This window comes from Cornus florida, unplaced genomic scaffold (assembly GCF_030987335.1).
Source record: "Cornus florida cultivar Cherokee Brave unplaced genomic scaffold, ASM3098733v1 CherokeeBrave_3.0.0_Hap2_Chr11, whole genome shotgun sequence".
NCBI lineage: Eukaryota > Viridiplantae > Streptophyta > Magnoliopsida > Cornales > Cornaceae > Cornus > Cornus florida.
Genome location: NW_026775581.1, coordinates 124,665,261 through 124,687,332, shown reverse-complemented (window position 1 = coordinate 124,687,332; position 22,072 = coordinate 124,665,261). Strand labels below are relative to the sequence as shown.

Here is a 22,072-nt window from a genome sequence, read left to right as displayed (position 1 = left end):
CCGGATTCGAAGTTTCTAATAATAAATTAGAAATTTCATCAACTTCAGACAATGAATATCTTAGAATTATAGGAATTTTAACACGGAAACGCGTTTAATTTGGTAACATATCCAAATTATACGCTTATTATGTAATTAATATGAAATAGGAAATTAATTTATGAGTCTTTTATTTTTTTCGACCACAATGAATATCAAAGTTCATAGAAGGTATTACTTTATGAATGTAAAAAATGTTAAATTTTACTTGTTTCTTAACGGTTATCAAAATTTTGAACAACTCAAAAAACCTTATATGGTATAATGTGAATTGAAGTGCAATGGGAGGACCTAAATTTGATGCCAATGAAACTGCTGGTACACCGGGGCTAGGGGGAGTTAACTCCTTAAAGCGTCTCCAACACTCTCTCAATACTCAAAATATAAGAGATTTATTTTCCGATACACTCTAATGGTGTGTTATACAACCTCAAAATATAAAATTCTCAAAACTTTTTTCATACATGGCAGAAGGTTAAAGTGTTAGCACAATTGGAACAGAATTGTTAAAATATATCATTTTGGATGAAATGTACTACTGGAGCAAAATTGTAAAAATATAATATTTTGGCACTATAGATCCTTCTTTACAATGAAGAAATAACATTTTGCATTAGAGATGCTTTTAATTTGTTCAAATCAGCCGAGTCCCACCCCTACTGTTTATTTCGTACCATCGAAACAATATAAAAAGGTTATTAATATTATTTAATTTCTCATTTGTCTAAACTTAAACTTGCAAAATAAAAAATACTATTCTAGCACCCACTAATTCGCTTTAGATAGATGATGATACCTAAGAGTGCCACTTGAGCAGGCTAACTTAGTCTAAAAAATTTGAAGTTCGGACTTTTAAGTTCGTTGGTATGTTAGTATAAGCTTAGAACTATTATTTTCTTTGATAAAATTGAGTGTTCGAGTTTTCATTTTTCTGAAAAATAAAAAAATAAAAATCTCCAACTCTGATTTTGGGATAAAGGTCCGAGACTACAGTAGGCAAGGAGTGTAAAGAGGCTGGGCTCTGATATATTGAGCACCAGTCTCTCTATAGCTAGTCAGGCTCTGGGCTTGCGCATATTTGTTATATATAAGAATGTAGTCCAACCCAAGTACACGAGAGTATATTTTGGTTAAAAATGGGGCGCGTTTGTTTCGAAGTAAATTATTTTTGAAAAAATGTTTTCCGGTGTACAGAGGTACTCGACCATCCCGATTCCCGACCGACTAGCCACCGCCAAAAAAATCTCAATCAGATTCAAACGCGACAGAGTATGTTCTCAGAGATTTTTTTACAGGTTCGAACACAATTATCTCTCACATCTGTTTGTGTTTTGTTAATCCATTTTTCACAGATTCAAACGAATACACCTGTTTCAATTGAGGCATTTTGATTGTAATTAGATCTTCACTGTCTTCTTCTAGTTGGAAGATGTTGTGGTTGTGCCGTAGAAAATTATTTCACGATAAAGATGTGAACCGTGAAATTAGGGTTGATAAGCCACGAAGAACAAATCTAATTGTTAGGATTGGGACTGCGTTGGAACTGGGATTTGGATCAGGGATTGGTTTGGAAAGTATGCTGAAAACGTCATTGCATCTAGGTTTGCATCTCCGTCGCCAATGTAAATATCATATATACACACACACACATATACATATATACGAACTCTCCGATTTCATTAAAATTCTCATTGTAAAGTATTTTATAAAGGAAATTAATTTTGGATTTGAAGCCAAACACGAGAAATAAAAATGTAGGAGAAAATAGTTTACAATAAAAATGTTTTATAGACAGCTTAAATCTCGAACAACAAATTACCAAAAAAGAAAAAAGTACACAACCCAAATTCACACAAGAACTAGACTCGATATCACAAAAAAAAATTCCACATTAATAATTAACAAAGCAAAGCACTTCGTAACACCTCAATGTATGTATATATATCACGTTGTGACAACCTCCATCAACTCTGTATCATCCTCCATGGCATGCAGCATCTCGGGGAGCAAGCAAACTTCAACATGAATTCTCCCTTCTTCTGTCCCCTAAAAAAATATTAGCTTCTCATCATGCTTGTTTGTCTCCCCACTTCGTACGGCCACCGGTTTTCCCCAATCAATGTCACTACTGTACACATTGAACCGAGGTGAACTGCTCGTGATCAAAGCATTGGTTGTAACGGCATCCCATGTTGGTAACCTAGGGTTTTCCACCCAACACTTCAAGTAGTCCCCCATTTCCAAAATACTCTTGTGGCAATGGTGGTGCAACCTCGGCCTAACACCAATCGCCAACGTAAATTTTGCCTCTTGGTCAGCAAGGACAATACTGCTTCTACAGCATACTATGGATTGCCATAGAATAGAAGAGCCATAAGTGCCTGAAGAGAGGAGATACAGGTTGTGTTCATTTCTGCATTAGCTTTTGATTTGAGTCCCACAATTTTTTCTCTGGTAAAATGAAAGACCCTTTCTTCAAGTTGTGGAAGAAAACTTATAAACCCATCGTTGAGTTGTTTGTCAGATAAAGGAATACAAATGGGACAATCAATATCATTAGGAATCCAATGCTTGAAAACGGGATGCCGCGATATCTTGTCAAAACCACGGGAAATTTCCAACCATGAATTGAAGAAATGCCAAAAAGATGAGCCATCAACAACTGCGTGATTGATGGAGCAACCAATAAAGAATCCATCAACAAGCTCAGTCACTTGCACTGCAAATAAGGGCTTGGAGACGCCTTCATCCTTTTGAACTCCATTTAAGGGAAAAAAGGAGCGCACAACGTGAGGCACATACACGGGCTCAAGGATGTTGGCCACGGCATAAATTAACTGTGCCCCAACATCATTGCAGTGTATGAAGCAGGAGGTGTTGTTATCAGCGTTTTTGATGATGGCGAGGCGGCCAGCGAGGGGAGGGAAGAAGTCTAGGCTGCGAGAGAGGGAGGCTTCGAGGTGATCAATGACAGTAGTAATGTTTGCTAGTATTTATTTTTCTTGTGAAGGTGATGGTTTGAGGAAGAGAAGTCCCTTCTGAATAGGGCCAAGTAAAAGTAGCCGGACATCCCATGGAGTGAACTCAATACGTATACTGTCAGTTGATTTACAGTGACCTGCCGGTTGGACAATAGTGGTGAAACAAATTTCTGCCATCTCACTAGCTTGATCTCTCTTACTATTATTGTTGATGCACAAGAGAAATATACACATGCAAACATATTTATTTACTATCACAAATTTTACATCGAAAACTAGCTAGCTTTTGGTAACGTCCATAAACTGTTTCTGCAAATTATCAATACGAGTGTTTGGCTTTTGTAGATATAAAATGGTACTTAAGTAGGAAAAAATGATCAGTTAGGCTGGTAGGTTTCAACTAATGGGTTGGTACATTGGTTGCTATAGTGGACAATGCTTATAATATTTGAACACTTTAATAGTGAAGAAATTTGAGCTCAATTGGTTTAGTAGGTTTCATTGGGGTCAAATTTTATTCTAACTTAATCTTCATTTAACTAGGCCTTTGCTTATACACTTGGTAAGTTAGCACCGTCACTTTATTGTGCTTCCTGCATTTTGCTAGAATATTGATCATTTGAAAGTTTGGAAGGGTAAAGGGGTTAGAGAAAAGGTACTTAATCACTCCCTTGCTACTACTATGTTCCTCTTGTCGAGTGAAAGAAACTCAAGCCTGTTTGCTTAAAAAACCTCCACTGCCTATATTCTGTGCAGAACATATGCTTTGCTATTAGAGCTGAGTTGAGCTCTCTAAAATTTAAAAAGAATGTTGAGTCCAGGGACATGCTTCAAGAGTGGAACATCTCTTCCTAGTCCTTTGCTTGGATATATACTATCTTGTAGTGAAGTTATGTTGTTGATTGTTGCTAGTTAGGTAGCCTTTTGCTTTATGTTTGTGCCTTGTTTGATGTTTGTTGCCCTTTGGTATCACCTTAAACTACTGAATAAGGAAAGTTTGGATTATATGATGTGTTTATTTATTTATGAGTTGTCATTTGGAGGCTGAAATCCGAATCTTCGAGAGGGGAAGTGAGAGGGCCAGAACAATTTTCCTATATATATTATTATTATTATTATTATTTTGAAAGTAAAGTCTGAAATAAAAGTAGTAACACGTGTCATATGGTGTGCAAATTATTCTAAATCTTCCTATTTGTGCGTATATATGTAGATGTAAGCACATATTAGTACTTTCTGGTGGTATTTTTGGTTGAACAATAGTGGCTTGTGGTTGTGGAATATTACATTTTCAAAAACTGTCTTAGATGAAGGTGGTTTAATTTCTATATATTTCTTAATGTTGATGTAGCATGTTATAAATTTTCATATTTACCTTGATTGAGTAATAACACGAGGGTGTGAAAACTGAGTTCCTTTTAGGTGTAGTTAATTAAAAAGGAAAAAGGAAGTATGACAGGAAGTTTTCCTTTAAACAGTATCATTTTGGGGCACTAGCTAGTGCTCTATATATCTAGTACTCACCATAATAAATAAACCGCCCCACTTTATTTCTTGATCATTCTTTAAAACGGATAGGTCCACGTATGACATACCAAGCCCATCCAAAAAAAAAAATCACCCGGTCCCACATAGATCACAATCCTATTATGGCTATGCCAATATCCAGCAATAGAAAACTCTATTGCTATCACCCAAACTTACAGGTTGAAATTCATCAGTTGAGTGATAGCATTTGTTCCCGCTTGAAGGTTTTAGATGTTAAGCTCAATCTTTGAAAGTGGTTAGAGTTGTATTTCAACACCAACTTTGACAATTCTTGAACTGTGATCCAACTCCCCATCACCCATTTTTTTACTTATTGTATGTTTTACTACCCTTGTTTGCATGTTTGTGCCTGAGTGTCGAAAGAACACTCCTAGGTTGATCATATTAAAAATCAGAGAAATGATTCTAAACCCGAAAGGGAACACCGAAAACACGAGCCAAAGATCATTTTTTTGGTGCTTCTCTTTAATTAGAATAGCACCTCTCTAAAAATTATAGCTGTCAAGTTCTTCTAGAGAAGGCCAGATGGGCACAAAAAAAATATTTCTAAAACATTTAAGTACTATTTAACCAAATTCACATTTTCTTTGTTGCTATTGTTATTATTATCTTTATTAATATAATTATATCACTAATTTACTGCTGATGGTACTACTGCTGTTGTTATCATTATTTTGTTATTTCTTTAAAATAAACAAAACAAGGTTGAATATTTTAATTTTCTTGGAAAGATGTTTGATTACAATCTTGAAATACAATTTTGTTGAGTACATCCCAAATTAATCCGGATTTTCTCTGTAATTCATTGTGTGGATCACAAAATTTTCACATCAAGTAGACCTTCATAAAAAGAACAAATTAATTGGTGTGCTCAAACCCCTTTTATTTTATATGTATAAATATATATATATATATATATATATATATATATATATATATATATTTGTTTCCTTTCATCATATAAGAAACTCATCAATATATCTCTGGGCGTAAAAAAATTGTGTTAAACACAAGCTTCTCTACAACGCCATTTCTTGCAAGCTCTGTCTCTGACTCTTTCCCACATTCATACTTTTGATCTCAAACCACTTCTCACTCTTAGCTGACTATTTTCCGTCAGTATGTAATACAACGATTCCTGAAAAAGAAACATGTTCTTATCCCTCCCCTATTTTTGCCAGCGGTCTTAAATTGGGGATTTTGGATTGTGTCATTTGGTAAATGATCCTTTTCTTTTATTCTTTTTATATCCCTGCGTTCTTCAAGTGTCTTATGGTTGAGGGCTTCGAAGTACTCTTTGACTCTTAGTAACAGAATGAAGAACACCATTTTGGTGTTGTGGGGGGGGTGTAATGACTAACCTCTTTTTGAACATGGCCTTTGGGCCTGGCCTGCTATATATTGGACTTGGATTATTTTTGTTTTTACACTCATTTGGGCCTCCATCCCAAATGGATTGGGTCTGCCACATGAATTATCTTTTTCCATTCTTTACTGTTATAGATACAACAGGAAAAACTTATCTAATAATCTTCGATTACTAATAAATTGTTCATTGGAGGAAATAGTACAGTTATAAACCAAGATAAGGCATTCCTAATTTGTCACATAGTTGCTCTGAAATAATAACCGATATTAAGGTAAATTCATAACAAAATAATACAGAATGTAAAGTTTTTATTTTTATTTTTATTTTTTTTCTTTTCTGAATTCTAATATGAATAAACATTATTGAATCAAGTTTGAGTGTTTTGATTTCAAATTAAATATTTATACTTTCAATATCTATTGCATACAATTTGCACATTTTTATATTTTTTTTTGTAACTTGTTATTTCCTAGTACTTAGTAGGTTATTAAAATTTTGAACAACCCTAAAAACCCATATGGTATGACGTGGATTGAGGTGCAATGAGTTCTTCAGGACTTGAGTTTGATGCGAGCTAAGGTATTAGTACATTGGGTTTGGCGTGGGCTGACCAGCCCGCTGGAGTCCTGCCCCTGGTCTTCATTTTCTTTCTTTCTATTTATATTATTGAGACAATATTATTTCCTTTCTCATTTGTCTACACACATTGCAAAATAAAAACCACACACAGTGAGCCACAAGTCTCGCTCTCCTGACTTCGGGATAAGGTGTCCGACTATATACCATATAGTTTAGTAGGCCACGAGTGTAAAGAAGCTAGGCTCTGATGTATTGTGCACCAGTACTATCTATAACTAGCCAGGCTTTGGCCTTGCACATATTTATGCTCTGTGATAAAATCAACAAGTCATTGAGTTCAACCCATTTGCAAGCCTAAACGTTTTGGGTCTACAGCTTCTTTATTTCTATTTTATAGATGGAAGCAGGACACACGGTTTAAAAAATAAGGGTCCATTTGTTTTGACATAAATTATTTTTGAAAAAATGTTTTCTGGTGTTTTGTGCAGGTACTCAACCATCCTGATTATCGATTTATTAGCATCGCCCAAAAAAATCTCATTCAGATTCAAACGTGACAAAGTATTCTCAAAGAGTTTTTTACAGGTGCGAACACAATTATCTCAATCTTGTGTGTGTGTGTCGTAGTCCATTTTTCATAGATTCAAACGAGTATACCTGCTTCAATTGAGGCATTTTGGTTGTAATTAGATCTTCATCGTCTTCTTCTAGTTGGATGATGTGGTTATGCCGTTGAAAAACAATGTCTTGGATGATAAAGATATGAACTGGGAAACTAGGGTTGCAATGCCATTAAGAACAACTGTAATTGTTGGGATTTGGATTGCATTGGAACTGGAATTTGGGTTAGGGATTAGTTTGGAAAGTAAGCTTAGAAACATCATTTGCATCTAGGTTTCCCATTTTGAGTTTTCCATTTCAATCGCTCCGTCGCCAATTTACAATATTATATATATGTATTTATATTTCGGAGAAATAGTATGAACTCTGTGTTTTTCATTTCAAATTCTCCCATATTTTGAAATAAAGTCGGGCCTTTTGATTGTAAAAGATTTATAAATGAAAATAGGGTAAACTGCATAAAACCCCCCCTAAACTATACTCTCTCTTCCTAGAAACCCCCCTAAACTTTTATTTTTACAATTAACCACCTGAACTATCTAAAATTTTGCAAAAATCACCCACTGATGAATTTCTGATTATTTTTGCGGCTAAACAGGCGTGTGGTATCACATGCCAGGTCTTTAAATTTATAATGACGAAGCTACCCTGAATACCATTATAAGCTATTAAATGTATAAAATCAAAATTCCCAAATTGATACAATTCCAGAAAAGGGAAAAAAAAAATAAAAATCAAATTGAAACCACCACCAAATTCAACCCCAAATCGTGTCTGTTGGAACCCAATATTCATTCTCTAGCAAATCGCCATATCTTTTATGTATCTTCACCATTTGATTCTGTGCAAGCCACTCAACAATCACAAACCAAACCCTAAGTTTCATTCACAAACCCTAATTTTTGTTCTATTGCTCAAATTTCTTCGATTTATGGCGAGAAATGAAAGTTTTGTTGAACACTGGTTGTCAGAGGAAGTTGGGTTTCTGCAAATTGAGAAGCCAATAGGATTTCGACAGTTTAATGTGAGAGACGAAACAACCTGATAGCGTTAGTGTGGAAGTAGGCCGAGACGTTGAACAACGAGACGAATATAAGATGAATCGGGGTATAGTGCGGCAAGGGATGGTGTTGAGGAGGAGGTGGTTGTTGTTCTCATTGCCGTTGATCCTCTGTGACCGTTATCGGAGGAACGCATTGAGGTACTAATTGGTCATCTCCTCCTCCCCCTCCTGCAGTGTATTTCTTCTCACACAAACACAATCACTGCTCACTGCCGTGTTTACTTGGCATCAACGGTGGAGTAATCGACGAACAAACCAATTAATGGCTTCACTCGCGCGGCATTGCCGCACTAGTCGTGTTTGGTAAATGAGATGGGGAGAGGTGTTGCGTGGTAGAATTAGGTTTTTTTTTTTTTTTTTTTTTTTTTTTTTTTTTTTTTTTTTTCAGAAGGTGAGAAATTAGAATTAGGTTCAGTTGGTGATAAGGTGATGTGTTGTCCAATCCTTATTGGCCTTTAAGTTTTTTTTTTTTACACCTCAGCAACAGAAGTTAATAAAGAATCCAAACAGGCCCTTCAACTAAAGTGTAAATTAGTAACTTTCTTTTTCCGGTGCCGGAGACCCAACTGTTGTCCTTAAATGCAACTTTATCATAGTTCAAGGGGGCATTTGTTAATTCAGGGGGGTTTTGTGCAATTGGCTGAAAGCTCAGGGGGGTTTTATGCACTTTACCCATGAAAATATTTTTAGATTTGAAGCCAAACACCAAAAAATAGAAAGGCAAAATTCATTAAAAGAGAAAAATATTTTACAATATAAATGTTTTATAAATGGAGCCTAAATCATGAACAACAAATTACCTCCCCCAAAATGGGTACACAACCCAAATCCACCTTGGATTATCTCTGTGATTCATTTTATGGATCACAAATTTCTCACACCAATTAAGTAGACCTTATATAAGAACAAAGTAATTGGTGTGCTCCAATCCCCTTTTCCTTACATATATATAAGAACTAAACTCATTCGATATCACAAAAAAAATCTACATTAATAATTAACAAAGCTAAGCACTTCATAATATATATGTTTTTATATATATATATATATATATATATATATATATATATATATATATATATATCACACGGTGACAACCTCCATCAGCTCTGCATCATCCTCCATGGTATGCAATGTCTCGGGCAACAAGCAAATTTCAACATCAATGCTCCCTTCTTCTGCCCCCTGAAAAAATGTTAGCTTACCATCAGGCTTGTTAGCCTCACCACTTCGTACCGCCACTGGTTTTCCCCAACCAAAGTCATTACTGTACACGTTGAACCGAGGGGAACTGCTCGTGATCAAAGCGTTGGTTGTCACGGAACCGCATGTCTGCAGCCTAGGGTTTTTTATCCAACACTTCAAGAAATTCCTTATTTCATCACCTGTTTGCGAGGCAATTAACTTGTTCATTTGCCAAGCAGCCCAACCTTGTCCTTGCTTGAGTAGCTCACTGGCTTTGGTGGTCATGGTCTCAAAGTACACCCCGTTTCTAAAATACTCTTGTGGCAGTGCTGGGTGCAACCTCGGCCTAACGCCAATCGCCAACCTAAAATTTGTCTCTTGATCAGCATGAGCAACTGTACTTCTACAACGTATTATTGATCGCCATAGAAGAGCCATAAGTGCCTGAAGAGAGGAGATATGAGTTGTGTACTTCATTTCGGCATTAGCTTTTTCTTTGAGTCCTGCAATTTTTTCTTTGGTAAAATGAAATACCCTTTCTTGAAGTTGTGGAAGAATACTATAGAACCCATTGAGTTGTTTGTCAAACAAAGGAACACGAATGGGACAATCAATATCATTGGGAAACGAACGTTCAAGAAAAGGAGGCCGCGTTATCTTGTCAAAACCACGGGAAATTTCCGACCATGAATTGAAGAAATGCCAAAAAGATGAGCCATCAGCGACTGTGTGATTGACGGTGCAACCGATAAAGAATCCATCGGCGAGTTCAGTCACTTGCACTGCAAGTATGGGCTTGGAGACACCTTCGTGGTTTTGAGCTCCATTTAAGGGAAAAAAGGAGCGCACAAAGCGAGGCACGTACACAGGCTGAAGGATGTTGGCCACTGTAATACTAGGAGCCACGGCATAAATGAACCGTGCTCCGACATCATTGCAGTTTATGAAGAAGGAGGTGGTGTTATCCGCATTTTTTATGATGGTGAGGCGGCCAGCGAGGGGAGGGAAGAAGTGTAGAGTGCGAGAGAGGGAGGTTTTGAGGTGATCAATGAGTAGTAGTAGTACTAGTGTTTGCTAGTAATTCTTTTTGTTGTGAAGGTGATGGTTTGAGGAGGAGAAGTCCCTTCTGAATGGGGCCAAGTAAAAGTAGCCGGACATCCCATGGAGTTAACTCAATACGTAAACTAGCAGTTGATGATTTACGGTGACCTGCGGCCGGTTGGACCATAGTGGTGAAGCAAATTTCTGCCATATCACTAGCTCAATCTCTCACTATTATTGTTGATGCATAAGAGAAATGTACAAATGTTAACATATTCATTTAATATCACAAACTTAACATAGAGTACTAGCTAGCTCTTGGTAACGTTGATTAATAAAAATTCGAGCCAGGCTGGTGGGTTTCAATTATTGGGTTGGTACATTGGTTTCTATAATGGACAATGCTAATAATGTTTTAACATTTTAAATAGTGAAGGAATATGAAATCAATTAGTTTGGTGGGTGTCGGTGGGTCAAAATTTATCCTAATTTAATTTCCATTTAACTAGGCCTTCGCTTATGGACTTGGTCAAGCATATTTTGGTAGAATATTGATCATTTGAAAGTTTGGAAGGGTAAAGGGGTTATAAATAGGCTCTCCCTTTCTAGCACAATGTAACTTGTCGAGAGAAAGAAACTCAAGATTATTTGCTCTAACCTATTTCTTTGCCTGTTGCTTTCTGTTTTGATGCTTCTTGTTCCTTTCTAATAAACTATTAAGATACCCAAAGAAGAAGAAAGTTTGGTTGGTCACCTTAAACTTATAAGGAAAGTTTTTTTGAAAGTGAAGTTTGAAAGAGAAGTAGTGATGCATGTCATCTGGTGTGTGGACAGTGACAGTGAACTGCACACAGAACTACAAACTGTCTTTAGATTTATTTTTTTATCCCGACAATAACCCCTTATGCACCCACATGTCCGTGTGAGCTCTCGATCGTACCCTTTGGATTTGGCAAGGACTGAGGAGGTATAACTGAGCTAAATATTGTTCAATTGCTATGCATTTCTTTATTTGATGTTGATGTAGCACGTTGTAAAAATTAAATTCTTAATTAAAAAAGAAAGTATGACAGGAAAGCTAGTTCGTGCCTGGCTTTATCAAGATTGCCCACTTTATTTCTTGATCATTTTTTAATGCTGATAAGTTGGACATACCAAGCCCATTTAAAAACCAATCATCCAGCTATAACTTGGCCCCGCATGGATCACATTCCCATTGTGGCTATGACAATGCTCACAATGTCTATCAATAGAAACTCAAATGTCGGTGAGACTTTGGTTTTATTTATTTTATTTCTTTCAAAATTATATATATATATATATATATATATATATATATATATATAAATATTGCAATGATTTGGTTTATGTCAAGATCTTCCAGCGAAGCCCAGATCGGTGTACTATTTTAGTCAAATTCACTTTCTTCTTCTTCTATTTATTTATTTATTTATTATCTTCATCATAACGATATCACTAATTTCTTGTGCTGCTGGTACTCCTCCTATCATTATTTTGTTAATTCTTTAAAATAAACAAAATAATGTCGAATTTTTTAATTTTCTTGGAAAGATGTTTGATTAAAATTTTGAACTACAATTTCGTTGAGCACATCCCAATTCTATCCGGATTTTCTCTCGATTCATTGTGTGGATCACGAAATTCTCACATCTAGTACCTTCTTCATGTTAGAAAAAATTAATTGTTGTGCTCAAACTCCTTTATCAAATAACAGACTAAAATTGATTGTTTGTACTTCCATTTTTGTTTCCCATGTAACAAGTAAGAAACAGACCTGCACCCAATCTGAGATTTGGACCTCCCCCTTTGAGGGTGCCAGGAGATATTTGGATCTGTGATGTTGTGGCTAGAATTCAGTGTCGGGTCGCAATTGTGTGGGTCCAAGCCCACCAAAATTTTGACCCCGTTTTTTGTTTGTGGGCCGTGAACCCTAATTAGTACTTTCTTGTAACCTAATATATAAGGACGTTCAAGATTTGGAGTGCAAAATCAAAGAGACTGAAAATTGTAGAGAAAGAGAGTGTGGCTGAAATTTGTAATCTCATATTATTTGCATAATGAAAACTTTCGTAGGATCTTCACTGCGAATGTAGACTTTGTCAAACCGCTAAATCTTTGTGTTCTTTGTACGTTGTTTATTTTCTGTCGTAATTCTTGGTTTTATCTTAGATTTGCTGTATATGTCGTAACAGGACCAATAAGTGAAAATTCTGGCTAAGTTTGGACAAATAAGTAAGAACAATTGAAAATATCTAGAGTCAGGTGTATATTTAGCAATTTAAACAAAGATGGTCTCCGAGGAAAAGATGTTTAATCCATCAACCGTAAATAAAAAAGTCATGAAACAAGCTTAGACCCAAAAAGAGTTGATTAACAACCAGATTGACGTGCATAATCAAAGATTCAAAGCACCGACTTTTAGGATAAATGGACAAACCTGGCAAGCAGTGACGGTTCTACGCCCCTCACAATGTTTGGCCATTCATTCTATTCACAGCATCAAAAGCACCTCCTCCGTCACTCTGCATAATTTCAATACCATGTACAGTAGAAGTTTACTGCCAAAAAATTGAAATTGGGCATCAAGTCCCCTGTAACAGGTGCCAACCATATCAACAAGTGAAGCTGAATGGTCTTTGCTAGCTTCAACTTGGACTGGCATTGTTGGGAAGTAATTCTGGAAGAAGAGTGAAGCCTTTTATTGAATTGACTCCTTCCTTTTCGGGCAAGAGCCTTGTACCAACCCAGAATCTCCTGCTGAAACAGATTAGATTGAAAAGATTGCTATTTGACAAAGCAAGTAAAAATCAAATTCACCAAAAAAAAAAAATTCACATTTTTATAGCACTTACAATTAGGGGTGCACGTTCGGTTCGGTACCGAAACCGGTTACAATGGTTCCTTAAAAATGGAACCGGAACTGGATACGGAATATGGAACCGAATCGTAATTGAACCATGAATATTAGTTCGGTTCGGTTCCTTAACTATATACTTTTTTCCTGTGGTTCTGTTACTTATTTGAAGTCTTTGAGCCCATAGCTAAAACAATTAAACAAAATATATTTTAAAAAAATTATCCTTTACCTGATGCACTGATATATATCTAATTTGCAGAGACATCTATACACACACACACACACAAATTTCACTGGAACAAAAGTTGCCAACCAAAGGAAGGTTCAACATACAAACAGTCAAATTGTAGAAGTTTTAATTAAGCATCCAAATGGAAGGCTCAACAACATAGTCAAGTAGAAGTTTTAAAGCAGTAGTCATTACCAAGGACCACGTGTTACTGGTGTATGACAACAGGGTAATTAATAATATATTATCTCAGTTCAAAATGAGTGTCAGATTTTTTTTTTTTTTTTTGTGTGTGTTTTAAAATAAGTGTCTCCTTAAAAATTACTACTCCTCATAAGCGACACTCAAATTAGGACGGAGGGAATATATAATTAAATATATAATCGTGTATATATATATATATACACATACGGTTTCTAACTATTTTTACGAGTCTGGAATTAGAACCGAATCGTAAGCTCATTGTTCTAGATTTTTAGAATCGGGACAGGAATCGAAACCTGAGAAGCAGAGCCAAAGCTCCCGTTCTGTTTGGTTCAGTTCGATTCTTCTTCTTCTTTTTTTTTTTTTTTTTTTTCTCCACCATATACTTCCACCGGTAAGCAATTCCTTCATTAGCTTCCTTTGAAGCATCAGAAGTGAAAACCAGTAATTGGTGGTTTTCTTGTACCATACCACCGGTAAGCAATTCCTTCATTAGCTTCCTTTGAAGCATCAGAAGTGAAAACCAGTAATTGGTGGTTTTCTTGTACCATATCAGTCAGAGTGGGCCAATATATTATATATATATATTGTCTCCTCTCATCATATAAGTAACTCATCAATGTATCACTGGGCTAAAAAATTTTCACATTTTCACACAAAAAACATTGTCAAGCTTCAAATCTTGTTTCCTATCAGTAAAATTTTTGCTCTTCCATCTTTTTGTAGAATCCAATTGTCAAAAGACACGATTATGAAAAAAAAAAAAAAAAACCACATATATCGTGCACTATGCATATACGATTCAACATATTATATGAGCAATACTAAGCATTTGAATTTTTTGTTAAAAAATATATTAAGTATTTGCACATTTTTATTTTTATTTTTTTGTAGCCAGTCTTTGCTCAACCATGAGATTGTGTTTGACACTTTCATTTCAAGTCTCAAAATGATGTGATATTGTGAAAATTAAGAGCTTACTTGTTTTGTCATTCCAAAAAAATAGTTTTTAAGCTTCATCGCCATTTCTCGCACTCTCTCTCTCTCCTCATTCATACTTTTGAACTCAAACTACTTCTCACTCTTAGCCGACCTATTTTCCTTCGGTATGTAAACACTCCCCCGTCCCAATATATATGTCCAGCACGAGGAATCTAACTTTTTATGGTAGTGGAGTTTTAATAGTTTTTTATTGTATTGATAAGAGTGAAGTTTCAAATATGTTTACTAAAAGACAAAATAGTGCTTCGTAATTAGTGCAGTTGTTTAGTTAAAAGTATAGTTTGAGAATATTATAGAAAATAATACATTCAATTTTGGACTGGGACATGTTTTTTGGGACATTCCAAAATAGAAAGATGAACAACTATTTTGGAACGGAGGGAGTACAATGAAAAAGAAACATGTTTTTATCCCTCCCTTATTTCTGACAACGTTTTTAAATTGGGGATTTTAATCTGTCATTTGTAAATTTTTATTCTTTTTATATCCCTGAGTTCTTCAGGTGTCCCATGGTTGAGAGCTTCGAAGCACTCTGACTCTTAGTAACAGAATGAAGAACACCATTCAGGAAAGAAAAAAAAAAACACAGAGTTACAGCAGTTGTAACGACCTTAGCCTCTTTTTGAACATGGCCTTTGGGCCTGGCCTGCTATATATTGGACTTGGATTGTTTATGTTTTTTCACTCGTTTGGGCCTCCATCCCAAATGAACAGGTCTGCCACATAAATTCATAACAAAATAATACAGAATGTAAAGTTTTTATTTTTTTTTCTTTTCTGAATTGTAATATGAATAAACATTATTGAATCAAGTTTGAGTGTTTTGATTTCAAATTAAATATTTATACTTTCAACATCTAATGCATATAATTTGCACATTTTCTTTTTTGTAACTCGTTATTTCCTAGTAGCCAGTAGATTATTAAAATTTTGAACAACCCTAAAAACTCATATGGTATGGCGTGGATTGAGGTGCAATGAGTTCTTCAAAACTAGAGTTTGATGTGAGCTAAGGTATTAGTATGTCGGGTTTGGCGTGGACTGAGCCTTGGTCTGACCAACCCGCTGGAGTCCCACCCCTGGTCTTCATTTTCTTTCTTTCTATTTATATTATTTCATTTCTCATTTGTCTACACACACATTGCAAAATAAAAACCACACACAGTGAGCCACAAGTCTCGCTCTCCTGACTTCGCCATAAGGTGTCCGACTATATACCATATAGTTTATTAGGCCATGAGTGTAAAGAGGCTGGGCTCTGATGTATTTTGCACCAGTACTATCTACAACTAGCCAGGCTTTGGCCTTGCAGATATTTATGCTCTGTGATAAAATCAACAAGTCATTGAGTTCAACCCATTTCCAAGCCTAAACATTAGGGTCTACAGATTCTTTATTTTTATTTTATTTTATTTTATAGATGAAGCAGGACACGCGGTTTAAGGGTCCATTTGTTTTGATGTAAATTATTTTTGAAGAAGTGTTTTCTGGTGTTTTGTCCAGGTATTCAACCATCCCTATTATCGACTTATTAGCATCGCCCAAAAAATCTCCGTCAGATTTAAACGTGACAAAGTATTGTCAAAGATTTTCTTACAGGTGCGAACACAATACATTTTTCGTAGATTCAAACGAATATACCTGCTTCAATTGAGGCATTTTGATTGTACTTAGATCTTCATCGTCTTCTTCTAGTTGGATGATGTGGTTATGCCGTTCAAAAACAATGTCATGGATGATAAAGAATGATCTGGGAAACTAGGGTTGCAATGCCATTAAGAACAACTGTAATTGTTGGGATTTGGATTGCGTTGGAACCGGAATTTTGGTCAGGGATTAGTTTGGAAAGTAAGCTTCGAAACATCATTTGCATCTAGGTTTCCCATTTTGAGTTTTCCATTTTGATAGCTCCTTGCCAATTTACAATATTATATATATTTATATTTATATTTATATATTGGAGTAATAGTACGAACCTAAGTCACACAATCCTTTTCAACAAGTGTCACTCTCACGCTCCTCGTGCGCTCTTGCTCAAATTCTTACTATTTATGATATAATTTTGCCGCTCTCGCTTCCACTTTATGTGATTTAGGTACGTGTTTTTCATTTTAAATTCTCCCATATTTTGAAATAAAGTCGGGCCTTTTGATAGATTCGGGTACGAGTGTCGGATATGGGTGTATGTATAGGAGACGGATCTCTCTATCTATCAAATTGGGGACACGGGAACACGAATAAAAAGAGTCCAAAATCATACACGAATACTTGGACACAACAAAAATAAAAAAAAGGATAAAACTTACCTTAGTGTCACGGGCCTAGAGATTTGGCGCAGCGGCACGGCCCGTGCGGCACCAAGGCGTTGCTTCAGCTCGCGCAAGCGCCCTGGTCAGCCACCACGACCTGCCCTCCCAAGGATACATGCTGACTGGTTTCGGCCTGCCATGGCCTTGTCAGGGGAACGGCTCCAGCTCCCGACCAGTTTGTGCAGGGATGGCAAACTCCCTTCTTCATAGTCAAGTCCAAGACTAGCGACAAGCACCTCGAACTGAACCGAGTCGACCTGCCTGAACTCTGAAGAGGTACCATCATGTGGTCCTGCACGCCCCTTCCCTGGAACCATTCCCAGTCAATGAATGTTCTTAGCCAACCAGCATGCGTATCTTCAATGCTCATGGCGTCGTTAGGAATCGGATCGTGACATTCTCCCCCACCCAAATCCTGCGACGCCCTCGTCGCAGTGCGGCGCTGACTCCGCTGCGTCCAACATTCCAAAGCCTGTCTCCTCCAAGTGGTATGCTCGCCTGCCCACCATCGCTTCCTTGTACAACCCCTGGCTGCACTCGCCCAATGATAGGGTTTCGGGCTAAAGGGACGCCCACTTCTTCGGGACGCAACCCCACGTTATGCCGCCTCCGCGACACCCCGAGCAAACAAGCGCCCTCCGGCTGACTTGATACCCACCCTTCACAACGGTTTGCACGCCTCTTGAACTTGCAAGAACTTTGGTGCGCGCGGCCCTCCGGCCATCCGATGCGCGCGGCCCTCCGGCTTAAAGGACGCATCGTCATGGGGAGATGGAGGCTCTCCTCTAACAGCATTGATTGCCCACCGACGCTTTAGTGCACCGTCTTCATTCTCAAGACCCCCGGATCGACAAGGGGGCACACCTTTGTGCTTTTCCCCAAGTCCTGCTCTGATACCATTTGTCACGGGCCTAGAGATTTGGCGCAGCGGCACGGCCCGTGCGGCACCAAGGCGTTGCTTCAGCTCGCGCAAGCGCCCTGATCAGCCACCACGACCTGCCCTCCCAAGGATACATGCTGACTGGTTTCGGCCTGCCATGGCCTCGTCAGGGGAACGGCTCCAGCTCCCGACCAGTTTGTGCAGGGATGGCCAACTCCCTTCTTCATAGTCAAGTCCAAGACTAGCGACAAGCACCTCGAACTGAACCGAGTCGACCTGCCTGAACTCTGAAGAGGTACCATCCTGTGGTCCTGCACGCCCCTTCCCTGGAACCATTCCCAGTCAATGAATGTTCTTAGCCAACCAGCATGCGTATCTTCAATGCTCATGGCGTCGTTAGGAATCGGATCGTGACATTAGGCTGCATAAGCAGGAATTATCTGCTGACTGACGGTGATATGGACCAGGCAACGTGTGAAGTATGGTAAGGAGAAAAGTTGCCCAAGAAGACAGGATTTTTTCCTTTTCTCACACATCTCCAAGTCATGCCCTTCCCGCTTTCCCACCAAAACCTTATTGATATGGAAAGAAATCAAATCAAGAAATCTCCTCCAGTGCTTGCCGATCTCCACCACCACCTCTTCCGCCAGCCGACCTCCCACCACCTCCATTGCTTGCCAAAATCCTAACGTTTTTGCCGATCTCAGGCCGCATAAGTAGGGAATTCCTCCACTGCCTGTTGATCTCCACTTCTTTAGTTAGGATTGATTCTTGAAGCAGGTATATTCAACTATTATATTGGCACATTCATGATTTTATTTTTCTACTCCTTTTGCTAAAAAAATAAACGATGGCGCTGAGAGAGAGTAGACATTATTGATGGAGTACCTTAGATATATATATATATATATATATTTTGGGGTAAGAAGTAACTTATATTGATACAGTATGTTGATGGAGTACCCTTATATTGCAATATGACTGCACAAATTTAACCATGAGTTTATTGGTAAATTAATTCATGTTTAATAAAGTTAGTGTGATTTTTGCAATGAAGGATTTATACACGGAAACAAGGGGGAGGAGGGTGGGGGGCTTCACTTAAACAACCCATTATTGGAGGGAAAGCAGGAAGGAAAGGAAAAAATCCTTTGTTCTTGGACAACTTTTCTCCTTACTATATTTTACACGTGGCCTGTTCTTATTGGTCCATATCAGCAGATGCCGCCAGGCGAGCTTTGTCCTACAAATAATTATCACTCACAAATATAGGGCATGGCACACGTATACAGGCATACAAGAGAGAACATCGTGTTTTAGTACCGGTAAGTGGGTGAGTGGTAAAGAGAAAAATGGTACAACTGCTAAGGGGTAAGTGGTAACTTTTGCAAGTAAATAGTAAATACTAAATATATAGTAATGGTGCGATATATATATACACACACCACGGAGTATTTAAATTCATATACTGCGGTAACCCACAAGTTTCACTTTTAATTGAAAATAATAATAAACAAATAAAAAAGCTCACTGCTGAACACGTGCTATAGTAACCGACGTAGTAATAATAGTAAAGAAGGCTGTAACACACGGACGGTTTAAATAGTAACGAGGTGTCAGGCCAAAAGAATTAAAAATTATAAAAACTTTGGCGTAAAATACACGCTCCATCAGCACACAAACATGGAGGCAAACAGCGCGTGATAGGAGTCATCGCCCCCTTTTCGACAAACCAGTGAATCGCCATTTTTGAACCAGATGTAAAGTCTGTCGTCAGCCGTGTCCGGCAGGAAAGTTGGAGGTCCAACACATATCCCGTTTCCGTGCTGCGTCGTGTTGACACGGACACTCCCTCCGATTCCAACGAGTCCAAATGACACAGGCTTTGGTTGTAAAAGATTTTTAGATTTGAACCCAAACACCGAAAAATAGATAGGCAAAATTCATTTAACGAGAATATTTTACAATAATTTTTTTTTATAAACGGAGCCTAAATCGTGAACACCAAATTACCTCCCCAAAAAAGGGTACACAATCCAAATCCACCTTGGATAATCTCTGTGATTCGTTGTATGGATCACAAAATTCTCACACCAATTAAGTAGACCTTATATAAGAAGAAAGTAATTGGTGCGCTCCAATCCCCTTTTCCTTACATACAAGAACTAAACTCATTCGATATCACAAAAAAATTCCATATTAATAATTAACAAAGCTAAGCAATTCATAATATATATGTTTATATATATAAAAATATATCACACGGTGATAACCTCCATAAACTCTGCATCATCCTCCATGGCATGCAATGTCTCGGGCAACAAGCAAATTTCAACATCAATGCTCCCTTCTTCTGGCCCCTGAAAAAATGTTAGCTTACCATCACACTTGTTAGCCTCACCACTTCGTACCGCCACCGGTTTTCCCCAACCAAAGTCATTACCGTACATGTTGAACCGAGGGGAACTGCTCGTGATCAAAGCGTTGGTTGTCACGGAACCCCATGTCGGCAGCCTAGGGTTTTTTACCCAACACTTCAAGAAGTTCCTTATTTCATCACCTGTTTGCGAGGCAATTAACTTGTTCATTTGCCAAGCAGCCCAACCTTGTCCTTGCTCGAGTAGCTCACTGGCTTTGGTGGTCACGGTCTCAAAGTACACCCCGTTTCCAAAATACTCTTGTGGCAGTGGTGGGTGCAACCTCGGCCTAACACCAATCGCCACCCTAAAATTTGTCTCTTCATCAGCATGGACAACGGTACTTGTACAACGTATTATTGATCGCCATAGAAAAGCCATAAGTGCCTGAAGAGAGGAGATCCGGGTTGTGTACTTCATTTCGGCATTAGCTTTTTCCTTGAGTCCTGTAATTTTTTCTTTGGTAAAATGAAATACCCTTTCTTGAAGTTTTGGAAGAATACTATAGAACCCTTCATTGAGTTGTTTGTCAAACAAAGGAACACGAATGGGACAATCAATATCATTGGGAAACCAACGTTCAAGAAAAGGAGGCCGTGTTATTTTGTCAAAACCACCGGAAATTTCCGACCATGAATTGAAGAAATGCCAAAAAGATGAGCCATCCGCGACTGCGTGATTCACGGTGGAACCGATAAAGAATCCATCGGCGAGTTCAGTCACTTGCACTGCAAGTAAGGGTTTGGAGACGCCTTCGTGGTTTTGAACTCCATTTAAGGGGAAAAAGGAGTGCACAAAGCGAGGCACGTACACAGGCTCAAGGATGTTGGCCACTGCAATACTTGGAGCCACGGCATAAATGAACTGTGCTCCGACATCATTACAGTTTATGAAGAAGGAGGTGGTGTTATCGGCTTTTTCGATGATGCCGAGGCGGCCAGCAAGGGGAGGGAAGAAGTCTAGAGTGCGAGAGAGGGAGGTTTTGAGGTGATCGATGAGAGTAGTAGTACTAGTGTTTGCTACTAATTCTTTTTCTTGTGGAAGTGATGGTTTGAGGAAGAGAAGTCCCTTCTGAATAGGGCCAACTAAAAGTAGCCGGACATCCCATGGAGTTAACTCAATACGTAAACTATCGGTTGAAGATTTACAGTGACGTCCCGCCGGTTGGACCATAGTGGTGAAGCAAATTTCTGCCATATCACTACCTCGATCTCTCTCACTATTATTGTTGATGTATAAGAGAAATACTATACACTTGCATGACTTATAGTGATCTGCTGTTGGTAACGTTCATTCTCCTCCATTCAACTAGCCGGGCCCACTTTATTCCTCACACATAAGTCTGACATACCAAACCCGCAAAACCTCTTTAAGAATCCATCGTCCAGCTATAACTTGGCCCCGCGTATATCACAATCCCATTGTGGCTATGACAATAGTCACAAGGAAAATGATAGGGATGGACCGGATGGTAATTTTCTAATAGATGTGATTTTGTCACTTAAATCTCTTTAACTATCTTATTTGTATTAATATCTTAAGTGTATAAAACATATTCTCTTTTTTAATCCGCATGATAAAATTTAAGGGTAAAAAATGTTGGTTGAATGTCGTGGAAAAAGAATGTTGGGTTTTCTGTTCTTGCCATCAACATCAACATCAACATCAACGTAGGTAGTTTTTTTTATTTTTTTTATTTTTTTTTATTTTTTTATTTTGGGTACTCA

The 22,072-nt window shown here is 37.8% G+C and overlaps 2 protein-coding genes and 1 pseudogene across 2 annotated transcripts; all 3 read right to left on the bottom strand.

The window, feature by feature from the left end:
* Nucleotides 1-2,085: 2,085 nt before the first annotated feature.
* Nucleotides 2,086-3,197, bottom strand: LOC132282060 (uncharacterized acetyltransferase At3g50280-like; annotated as a pseudogene).
* A 6,086-nt stretch (nt 3,198-9,283) lies between these two features.
* Nucleotides 9,284-10,668, bottom strand: LOC132284659 (uncharacterized acetyltransferase At3g50280-like). The gene is made up of 2 exons (XM_059786783.1): nt 10,477-10,668; nt 9,284-10,436 (listed from the first exon to the last, which is right to left on the bottom strand). Exons 1-2 carry the CDS (start codon nt 10,635-10,637, stop codon nt 9,284-9,286), a joined length of 1,314 nt encoding a protein of 437 aa, XP_059642766.1. The 5' UTR covers nt 10,638-10,668.
* Nucleotides 10,669-20,109: 9,441 nt separating this feature from the next.
* On the bottom strand, nt 20,110-21,595 carry LOC132283954 (uncharacterized acetyltransferase At3g50280-like). Its single transcript, XM_059786006.1, has one exon. The coding sequence runs from the start codon at nt 21,540-21,542 to the stop codon at nt 20,187-20,189; it is 1,356 nt and encodes a 451-aa protein (XP_059641989.1). The 5' UTR covers nt 21,543-21,595; the 3' UTR covers nt 20,110-20,186.
* Between the last annotated feature and the right edge of the window lie 477 nt (nt 21,596-22,072).